The 11,366-nt window shown below is 44.7% G+C and overlaps 1 protein-coding gene across 2 annotated transcripts in view; it reads right to left on the minus strand.

Annotated features, from left to right (window-relative positions):
* Nucleotides 1–11,081, minus strand: part of GABRG2 (gamma-aminobutyric acid type A receptor subunit gamma2) — a 135,674-nt gene extending 124,593 nt beyond the window's left edge. The window contains exon 1 of one of the 2 annotated variants that reach the window (XM_053297921.1): nt 10,606–11,081. In XM_053297921.1, the coding sequence (XP_053153896.1) occupies nt 10,606–10,712 (107 nt within the window). In that variant the 5' untranslated portion in view covers nt 10,713–11,081. The remainder of the gene's footprint in view (nt 1–10,605) is intronic. The other variant, XM_053297920.1, reaches the window with a different exon arrangement.
* Nucleotides 11,082–11,366: the final 285 nt, after the last annotated feature.

The following is an 11,366-nucleotide window of genomic DNA, read 5'->3' on the forward strand; positions in this document are numbered from 1 at the left end:
AGGATACATGACCTGTAAATGTTTAAAGGTTGTGTTTGTACAAGGATTTGAGTAGGCAGATGTAATAAATTAAAAATGTTAAATCGTGTTTTTGGAGATTGGTGGTGTCGGGCTATCCCACTGGCCGTGGATGGGCCCAAATACTCACCCAATCAGGGGACCAAGAAGACGGAGGCAATATAGCCACTGGGTACAGACAAAGTCAACAAGGACCCTACACAGTTGCCAGGGAGAGCTAGGACATTCAGGAACCCACAGACCATGGGTGGGCCAATAGGTTGCCTCCTGGTGGCAAAGAGGAGAAGGCAGGGCCTCAACAGCTGAAGGAGGGAGGATGCAGGCAGTTACACTGGAGAGGGCAGAGTGGGGAGGGGATGGTTGGGATTGCCCTGATTGCAGGGCTTTATTTAAGGCTTGGATGGCCAGGGATGAGGAGGTCTGGAAAGATGGGAGTGATTTGGACCTAGAGTCTCCCAGTGAGGGGCAGTCTTACTCCTCTCCTTGACAGCTGGTAGAGGGAAAGGGTGACAGTTAACCCCCTCACCAGCACCTCTGAGGCCACTTCCACAGCCTATGAACAAGATCAGAGGAAGGGAGGCATTTGAATACTGTGATCCCAAGCCAGTGCATCATGAGTGGTATTTTAATATTTTTGAGATTTGGTACAGTATGTCTTTGGATGCTTTATTGTTTTAGAGTTCATTTGATGCTTTTGGTTTCAAATTGTTGCCCTGTCTAACCTGGGGTGTGTGCACTATATGGGGGAAATTGGCTTAGATCTTTCTGCCATGATTCAAAAGCAGCAGTATTTTAAAATATCTCAAATAACTGCTATTTCTGAGCATATGGAGAAGAATGAGCATCGGAGAAGCTAGCAGGCAAACCAAAACAGGACAGTTTAATTCATCACCCAAACAAAGAACATGTACTCCCTCCAACAGGCATCACTTTAAAGAGTGATTATAAATAACACGTATAAGAAACAGACTTTGGAGTAACACAATCTTCTCAGATCCTACTTGCTATTAATTTCACCTTCATTGAACAGTTCTGAATTTAAAACCATGAAAGACTGGAGCTCCAACATACATGTTGTTCATGTGGCAGCCACCTAACAACACAGCGGGGAAATGACTTGATTGGCAAGCTAGAGGTTACTGGTTCAAAACCCCGCTAGTATGTTTCCCAGTGATATAGGAAGATGCTGAAAGGCATCATCTCATACTGCACGGCAGGAGGCAATGGTCAACCCCTCCTGTATTCTACCAAAGAAAACCACAGGGCTCTGTGGGTGCCAGGAGTCAAAATTGACTTGACAGCACTCTTTACCTTTAGGATGCAGAAGTGAGACATGGTGTCTCACTTCTGCACAGCAATGCAGTGGTTCCACATGGCAGTAGACAGAGAACTATTTCCATCACTAACATCTGCAACACCTGTCCAGAGGACAAAGGGGAAATGTCTGCCTTTGAAAAGAAAATGAAAGGAAGAGACCACTTCCTGATGTTTGGATCTTAATTAGTGCATTTTTGCTTTATTGGACCAAGTCTTGTAAGTGGTGCTCCCTTACAGTCAGCCATGAAGCTGTTCCAGCCCCATAAAGAAAGGAAAGATTGTGTTGCCAAGTCAGTGTTGACTACTAGTGATCACATTCAGAATACAGGAGTGGTTTACCAGTGCCACCTCCCGTGCAGTATGAGATCAACTCCTAGTGATCACATTCCATGTGATTTTCTTGGTAGAATACAGGAGTGATTTACCAGTGCCACCTCCCACGCAGTATGAGATGATGTCTTGTGTTGACTTCTAGTGATCAACTTCCATGTGATTTTCTTGGTACAATACAGGAGGGGTTTATCAGTGCCTCCTCCCATGCAGTATGAGACGATGCCTTTCAGCACCTCCCTATATCGCTGCTGCCCAATATGACTACAAACAAATGTATTTACTAGGCACAGTCTGAAGCACACTGGTGGGGATTTGAACTAACAGCCTCTTGCACTCTAGGCAAGCTGCTTCCCCACTGCGCCACCACAGCTGATTCCAGCCCCATCGGATATAGCAAATTTCCTTCTTCTTCTTGCATGGGAGAGGGTAAGGGGGACTTCTCTCCATACAGGGGAGAGAGAGAGAGAGAGAGAGATTCCTGCATGCTTCTCTTGGACTGGGAGAAATGGAAGGGATAAATCCTTCTCAATCACAAGGTGAGGCAGTGAAAAGCACTTCAAACCTCTCTGTAGCCCAGTGTCACAGGGTAAAGCTGCTCCCCTTTCCACATGCATTGCTCTAGCTGGGGTAGCACCTTAAAAAAACATAGAGTTGGCCTTATTTGTAAGAGGAAGTGCAAACAAACCAGCACTTTGCTAGTCTGCAGATAGAAGGCTGGTGAACTAATTCCATGAATTTCCTAAATTGGGTATGGTAAATGGTAGAACAAAGCAGAAAATATGCAAATGCAAAGGACAGGGAGTAACATGATCTAACCTCTCTGTAAAAAGTGAGTGAATGGAGGATGGCAAGTTCTGATTAAACAGCTTGTGTGGAGCCAACCATAGCCTCACCCCTCCACCCTGTGCACCTGCACAAGGTATGGAGAACATTTAGCATGAATTAAGGCTTATGCTTATACAGTCATGTAAGTATGCCATGGGCATCCATCTCCTTTCCACTCACAGATTCTGGGAGCAGGGCATACATCCATATGAATGCATGCAGATAGGCCTCCATTCATATTACATATGCCATGTATGTAAGACTGAAGCTTACTTTCAAGCCCCATCATACCTGCCAGTGCTGCAATCTAGCCCGTATTGATCTAGCCCATAGACTCACTACAAAATCATCTGAGCATCTGAGAGCCAGCGTGGTGTAGTGGTTAGAGTGCTGGATTAGGACCGGGGAGACCCGAGTTCAAATCCCCATTCAGCCATAAAACTAGCTGGGTGACTCTGGGCCAGTCACTTCTCTCTCAGCCTAACCTACTTCACAGGGTTGTTGTGAAAGAGAAACTCAAGTATGTAGTACACCGCTCTGGGCTCCTTGGAGGAAGAGCGGGATATAAATGTAAAAATACATACAAAATACATACATACCTTTCACTGCTGTAATTTAGAGTGGATTAAAACCATTCTTTCATTCATTAGATTTACACATACATACAAAGTTGCTTTATCCTGAATCTGTTATACAATTTATTCAATGACTTGGAGGATGGAGTAGAAGGGTGCTTATCACATTGTCACATTTGCAAAAGACAGAATTAGGATTCCGTTTGATCTGGACAGCCACCTAATGGCACAGCAGGGAAGCAACCTGCCTAGAGAGCAGAAGGCTGTTGGTTTGAATCCCTGTTGGTATGTTTCCCAGAAAATGGGAAACTCCTATATTAGGCAGCAGCGATATAGGAAGGTGCTGAAAGGCATCATCTCATACTATGCAGGAGCAGGCAATAGTAAACCACTCCAGTATTCTACCAAGAAAACCACATGGCTCTGTGGTCGCCAGGAGTCAACACTAACTCAATGGCACAATCTTTTCATCTTTTGATTTGAACAGGTTCAATTAATGGGCCAAAACCAACAAGATGAGAGTTCAACAGAGACAAATGCCAAGTCCTGCATTTGGACAAGAAAAATCAAATGCACTAATACAGGATAGGGGAGACATGGCTTGCTTGACAACAGTACATGTGAAAGGGGTAAGTGTTTAAGTGGACAACATGTTGAACATGTGCCAACCTTTTGATACAACTGGAACTTCCCAGCTCCAGACAGTCTTTGAGGAAACTGATTATCTAGACCCATTTCAGACTGGCTTTCAGGTGGGCTATGGGGTGGAGACTGATGGATGATCTGATGGATGATCTCCAATTGGAAATTGACAGAGGAAGTGTGACTCTGTTGGTCCTTTTGGGCCTCTCAGAGGATTTTGATACTATCAACCATAGTATCCTTCTGGAGCGACTGAGGGGCTTGGGAGCGGGAGGCACTGCTTTGCAGTGGTTCTGCTCCTACCTCTCTGGCAGGTTCCAGATGGTGTCTCTTGGAGACTGTCCTTCAAAATCTGAACTTTTGTATGGTGTCCCTAAGGGCCCCATATTGTCTCCAATGTTGTTTAACATCAACATGAAACCACTAGGAGAGATCATCATCTGTCAAGGATGCTGTAGGAGTTTCAAGCACTGAATAGGACCTGCAAGGTCCCGTTCCAACTGCAAAATGCTATGATTCTGTGTCTCTTTGAGGCAACCCTGCTGCCTGTGTTCCTTTTTTGCCAGAAATACCACTAAGCTACAGCCTATTTGAGCTATAGCAATGCAGCAGCAAGTGTCATAGTTGGCTTCTACTCCTTCACCCAGGTGTCATCAACATGTCAAGCTCTTTCTGCAAAGCCAGATGACTATTTTTAAGCAACAGATGATTAGGCATCTTTTAAAAGGCGAGTTCCGAGGCAAGACTGGTTAATTCCACATGTTCACATTCAGAATCTTGTTGAAATCCTGATTACAGGATTTCAGTTGTATATATTTACATTAATCTATATTGCTATATTATTGGTTACAATCATAGCCAGACTTTGTAAATCTCCATGTACAGACATTAAACAGTGGGTAAATGGACGAGGGAGGCTGATAACATTGGCTTGGTATGTAAGTATATCAACTGCCAGTTTATCATGGTTCCTGTACAACACATACCAGTGTGGCTTGGGAGGGGGCTCCAAGTGACCAGCAGTGACTACATATCTCTTTCTGGCAAGCACCTGTCCTGAGCAGACCAGCACAAAGTGAGATATCGCACACCTTTCATGTTATCTGCACATCACATATAACGGAGATGGAAGAGTGTTCTCATTGTATGCTAAGAAGCTGCCCCTCTCCCAAATTCTGTGGTACATGCAAAGTTTGTGGGAAGAGAGTGGCCAGTCTTGCACTTCTAGCCAAACTCTCGTGCCATTCAGAAGCAGTGAAATGGGTTCTTTATGACTCCAGAACCCAGTGTGAAGAGAAATACTAACCCACCTCTCCAAAGTCCCAGGTACTTAGGAAAGAGGTGGGGCCACTGACAATTACAAGTAATGGTGGGCAAACTGAGGCCCCACAAAATACTTTTATGAAGCCTTGACATGGTTCCTGACTGAGCAACTGAAAGTAGCTTCCACATAACAATAGTAATATGTGGACTTCACATTCTGATCAGACCTGTTGGGTTGCCCATACATACCCTCAAACTGAACCGCAGCTTCACTTTTCCTCAACATGATCCTCCCTTTAGTATCTTATAATCCTATACTGGTATTAAGTTCCTAGGAACATAGGAAACTGCCTAAAACCGAGTCAGGCCATTGGTCCATCTAGGTCAGTATTGTCTACACAGACCAGTGGTGGCTTTGCCAATGTTACAGGCAGGAGTCTCTCTCAGCCCTATCTGGAGATTCCAGAGAGGGAACTAACTTTCTACATGCAAGCATGCCAGTGCTCTTCCAGAGCAGCCCCGTCCCCTAAGGGGAATATCTTACAGTGCTCCCATGTAGTCTCCCATTCACATGAAAAGCAGGGCCAAGGGTACAATTCATACTTGCTACCACAAGGAAGTCCAAGGAAGTAAAATTAGACAACTCTCTCTCCTCATCCGTGTGTTTCAGCTTTCAGGGTGATATGAGTGTGCTGTAGCACAGGAGAGGGGACCTGGACAGCTTTTGAAAAATGCTTTGGAGAAGAAAAACTAAAAAGATAAAGTTAGAAAATGGGAGGGACATTGCTTTGAGGGGAGAGATACCTTTGCTAGTGTGTGCCACCTTTTAAAATTATGGAAAGGATTTGTTATGTGCTCTTGCACTTGAGTGGCACAGCGAGAGTTCTCAGCCTTCAAATACTAACTAGAAAATATTTTTTTAAAGGTACACAGAATTGTAAAGCTATCAGGGCAGAAATACGTCACTCATTTGTGAAGCAACATGCACTATGTACGTAGTGCCCATGACACTTCTGTAACCACAGTTCACTCACCATCACAACATAAATGCTAAATAAAGTGAGTGCAAATATTATTTTTCCAGGAGCAAAATATTAGATTTTGAACAGTCCAAAAATGTAATATCAAGACAAGTGAAACACAGACTTAAAGAAGGTTTGTATCTTCCCCACCCCCTACAAATAACTGCGAAATAATTACATTACTTTCATTAAACGCATTTATCTCCTGCAAAAACAGAGTACTGACCACACATTTTCAGCACTAAAGAAAGTTGTATTTGCAGAAAGCCCTTTATGAAGTGAGTTCTGTTAAACTCCATGGGTTTCAGTTCCATGGTGCTTAGGATGTAATCCATTGTTAGTCCAATGAAGTCACAGAGACCACTGAGTCCCTATCCTATGGGCTGCTACATTGATGTGGGCTAAGTAGCACAGCGGGGAAATGCTTGACTAACAAGCAGAAGGTTGCTGGTTCGAATCCCCGCTGGTACTATATTGGGCAGCAGCGATATAGGAAGATGCTGAAAGGCATCATCTCATACTGCATGGGAGGAGGCAATGGTGAACCCCTCCTGTATTCTACCAAAGAAAACCACAGGGCTCTGTGGGTGCCAGGAGTCAAAATTGATTTGACAGCACACTTTACCTTCACTTTACAATTGCAAGACTCAGACCAGTGCAAGAAGCCACCAGTGATTCCAGTGCCAATGAAGCATCAGTCTTCAGTTGTATTGTGTCAGCAGCAGTGTTCTTCTCTCGACATCATATAGTGGGGCTACATGAGGGCATGTCTTGTGTGCTGGTGAGGTAGTAAAGGGATGGTAAAAGCCCTATTCACCCCCCACACAGTACTTCCAGTGACTGTTGCTGGTGTGTGTCTTATGTTTCATTTTAGAATGTGAGCCCTTTGGGGACAGGGAGCCATCTTATTTGTTTGTTATTTCTCTTTTAAACTGCCCTGAGCCATTTTTGGAAGGGCAGTATAGAAACTGAATTATTATTATTATTATTAATAATAATAATAATAATAGGTCTGCACTATAAATCTTAGGGGCTTTTTGGGCCTAGCAGTAGTAGAAAGATGGATGAAATCAAATGGCTCCCTCAGCAGAGAGTTAAGAACTGGAAAGAACGCTTTTCTGGCTGAGAAATCTCAACTCAAAGAAGAACCTAAATGTACATGAAATTCCCATGAAATTGATTGCCGGGAAATCTAGGACCAACCAACGGAAGTACTTTTTCACACAACACATAATCCACTTGTGGAATTCTCTGCCACAAGATGTGGTGACAGCCAACAACCTGGATGGCTTTAAGAAGGGTTTGGATAACTTCATGGAGGAGAAGTCTATCAACGGCTACTAGTTGGAGGGCTATAGGCCACCTCCAGCCTCACAGGCAGGATGCCTCTGAGTACCCGTTGCAGGGGAGTACCAGCAGGAGGGAGGGCATGCCCTCAACTCCTGCCTGTGTGCTTCCAGCAGTAACTGGTGGACCACTGTGTGAAACAGGATGCTAGACTAGATGGGGCTTGGGCCTGATCCAGCAGGGCTGTTCTTATGTTCTTATGTACATTTGGTAGGGGCATATGGGTAAAAGACATGGTTTCTTAAGGGGAATCAGTACTTCGGAAACAAGCACATTAAACAAATAGGAACAACATAGCAATGCCTTATACCAAATCAGACCAGTGGCCCATCTAGCTCAATACTGTCTACATTGACAACAGCAGCTTCTCCAAAGTTTCAAACAGAAGTATTTCCCAGCCCTAAAGGTAAATTGTGCAGTCGAGTTGGTGTTGACTCCTGGCGACCACAGAGCCATGTGGTTTTCTTTGGTAGAACCTGGGCATTTTTCACACAGGGCTTTTAGCTCACATCTTCTCTGGAATGAAGGATATGCATTCACATATTAGTCAGATTTCCCTTGATGACCCTGCGAGCTATTGGAGAGCACTTTACACACAATTCAGGTTTTTCATTGTGCATTAAAGTGTAGCCTGATCTATATCCAAGTTTTTTAAAAATCCACTTTTTGTGTCATGGGGGGGGGGGCAACTTCAAACTAGCAGTAAAGCCTGTGTGACCTGGAGGTGCCATGGATTAAACCTGGGACCTTCTGCATGCAGCGCAGATCTTGTATCCCTAAGGCCCCATCCCCATCTGATGGTGGACCTATAAAGAGCTAGGTTTCCTACATGTATAAGCATGTTGGGTATTGACATGGTTAAGATGACCACCTACTTCTTATTAATGGATGTCTAGCATGTGTATAAAATCAATGGGGCTTTGAAATGTTTTCTTTGAATAGCATCCTATAGTTGTAAATAATGAGAATGATCCAGCCAAGCACACACTGAAATCTCTTACATTTAAATAAATGGGTCTTTAAAATAAATCCTGAATATAAAATACTGTTAAATGCTATGCTCATCCCATTTCTTTGTTTGTTTAAATAAAATAGCATGCTATTTTTTTAAAAAAATTAAAAACACTGGTTTGTTGAAATACTGTAAGGTTTTAGGATGTCTCATTGTCTATTGCCCCCTTGCTGACCATAATATGAGATGGTCAATATAGAGGAGACAAGAGCCGGAAGGATCATTTTCAAATACAACCCACAATATGCAGAATGCTTTTTAAAACCATACTCAGACATGAATTCCAAAGTATATAAATGTGCAATTGGAAATGAATGGAAATGAATGGCTGCAACAAGAGAGGCTTCAGCAAGTTTCACCCTGAACTAAATGGATGGTGGTTACAACATGAGGCCTAGGGCTCACCGATAGAGCCAGTTGCAGAAGATTTATGTGCAAGACTAATGGAGCAGATTTGAAATAGCTGCAGAAACAAGCCATCACACACATTCTTTTCATTTGCACATGTTTCTTTTTAAGTTGGAACTCTTGAGCACAAAAAAAGTCTTGCTTTCCAACGGAAAGGGGGGGGGAGAAGAGATAGCAATAGCATAGCAAAGCATAATAAAGTCAAAACAGAGCCATCCCAAAGCTGGCCCACATGTTTCTTTAAGGCCCAGGTATTGCGGTCACCAGGAGTTGACACTGACTTGACAGCACACTTTACCTTTACCTTACCAAACCTCCTGCTGGAAATGTAGCATGAAATGTTTTATTTTTTAGGAGAACAAACAGAATGTAAGCAAGGAGTTTTTAAGCAAGGAGTTTTATAAAGACAGAAGTTCCCTCTCCATTACTTTGCTGGATTTAGTAGTAAAACAATGTTCCCATTTCAGATTCTCTGCTCTTTCAGATGACGAGGATATGAGCTAAATAAAAGTAAAAATTGAAAAGCACATGTACACTTGTGTGCTACAGCACAAAGAATAAATATATGAATATGATGGGAAATTGTGTTCCATTTCCCCTTTTCCCTAGCTAAGAAAAACTAAACATTCCAAAGCCATAGTGGCTCTTCTTCAATATGGCAGGTGAAAGGGAAGGGAAGCAAGCAAACAAATGTCTAAGCATCACATCTGCTTAACTGTTGCCAAATATTATAACAAAGGGGAGGAGGTACCTCCTGCCATTATGCATCAATAGAAATCAAGCTGGTTTCACTCAGGGAAAGACTGTCGGGACATGAATAGCTGGTTATTTGGCAATGGTCTGCTACTTTTGGACTCCAGACCTGCTAAATGCACAGTCCACACATTTCTACAAGGAAATGCCTAGTTCAGCAGCACGGTGCTTGGCACTGCAGTAACAATCGCTTTGCTTCCAGTTCCACCCCCCTCCCTACTTTATCTTTCCTTTCTCGGCAATTTCTATTTGCTTATCTGCCCTGAGGCTATATATACACACACATACATATATAATACCAGAGAGAGCGAGAGCGAGCACAGAACTTGCATGTAGCGTGTAATATTTGACGATGCCTATGTGAAAGCGATACACCCATTACAACGTCAGTGTAAACATTTGCCTAAGAGACGCTGTCATCCGAGCGAGGGGAGATGCCGGTGCCTCCTCCACGGGATGCTGTGCATTCATCGCATGCCATCACTCCCGATCCGGGGACGGGGATCCGGCCAGGGAAGGCATCTCTTTTCCCTTGGGGATTCTGGGTTCTTTAGGTGCCTTTGGCCCAGCAGAAATGCAAATACAGGGCGCTAAAAATAAAAAATAGGGGGAAGCCGACCGCAGGCAGACCGCCATGGCTGCCTCAAGCAGCACATTCTGTCCTCCAAACGAGGCTTGAGTGCCATGCTTGGCTTTTGCATGGAAGCAGCCGAGAAACTGCAGAGGAAAGCCTTGGGTGGAATTATGGCACCGCTCCCTGTTCTCCCCCACCCCAGATCCCACCGACCACGCTATTGACCACGCAGCTGCCCCCTTCCTTCCAGTACAGCAATAAGGAACACGATGGATGATGATTATTAGGGATAACATTATGTTAGATCATCTCTCCCCCCCCCCCGCCCCCAACCCCCCGTACTCAAAGGCAATAGAGGCTGCCGAGGTTGCTCTGCAACCCTCCAGCATCTTCCAGCCTTGTGCGTTTGTAACCGGCAGGCACCTTCTCCCCCCTCCCCACTCCACCCCCCCCCCCCCACACACACACCGAAGAAGCCTACCCCAACCCTCCCTAGCAAACAGAAGCAGAGCTTACCCCTGGATGAGAGAGAGGAGCAGTAGCGCCCGCACCATCATTTTGAGAGAAGATGCTGCATCCAGGAGTGAGAGATTCCCTTGGCTTGGAGGATTTGGAGGACTCATCTCTCTTTCCTTTCCTTTGCCTTTTTTTCACCCTACACACTTTCCCGCCCCCTTTTCTTCTTGGTTGCAGACGGATCCGTCCCCTTCTTTATTTAGTGAGTTGTAGTGGCGACAGTGATGGTGGTGCCCCCCCACGCCTGTTACCAGGTCCCGCCGGTGGGATGATACATTGCTCCCTCCCAGATGCCGAATTAATATTCGGTGTAGTGGGGGAAGGGAGGTTAAGAAATCAGATCTGTACCACCACCACACAAAAAAACCAAAACAAAAAAAAACCCCAAAGCCCCTTGCAGACACAATTTTATTATTTTCTTTTTAAGGGGGGGGGGAAAAAAATCAAAGCATAGGTTCAGGCAGCAGCTTCCAAATTCAGAGGAATAACATAAGGAGAAGGAAATGGAGTGTGTGTGTGTGTGTGTGTGGTGGGGGGGACAGAATGCACACGTACACACTACTGAAACAGACAAGGGATGAAGCACCCCATGCAGTCCATCACAGAGACGGGGTGGGGGAGGGATGGGGTGGGGTGGGGGGGACGCAAGGGAGAGAAAGCGAGCGAAAACAGGGAAGCTTCTGCCTCACTGCAGATTAAGTCGGAGGTCAAAGTGGAGATGATGTACACCGAGTTGCTGCTGCTGCCGCCGCAGCACGGAT

The sequence above is a fragment of the Hemicordylus capensis genome, chromosome 2 (genome assembly GCF_027244095.1).
Source record: "Hemicordylus capensis ecotype Gifberg chromosome 2, rHemCap1.1.pri, whole genome shotgun sequence".
Classification (NCBI taxonomy): domain Eukaryota; kingdom Metazoa; phylum Chordata; class Lepidosauria; order Squamata; family Cordylidae; genus Hemicordylus; species Hemicordylus capensis.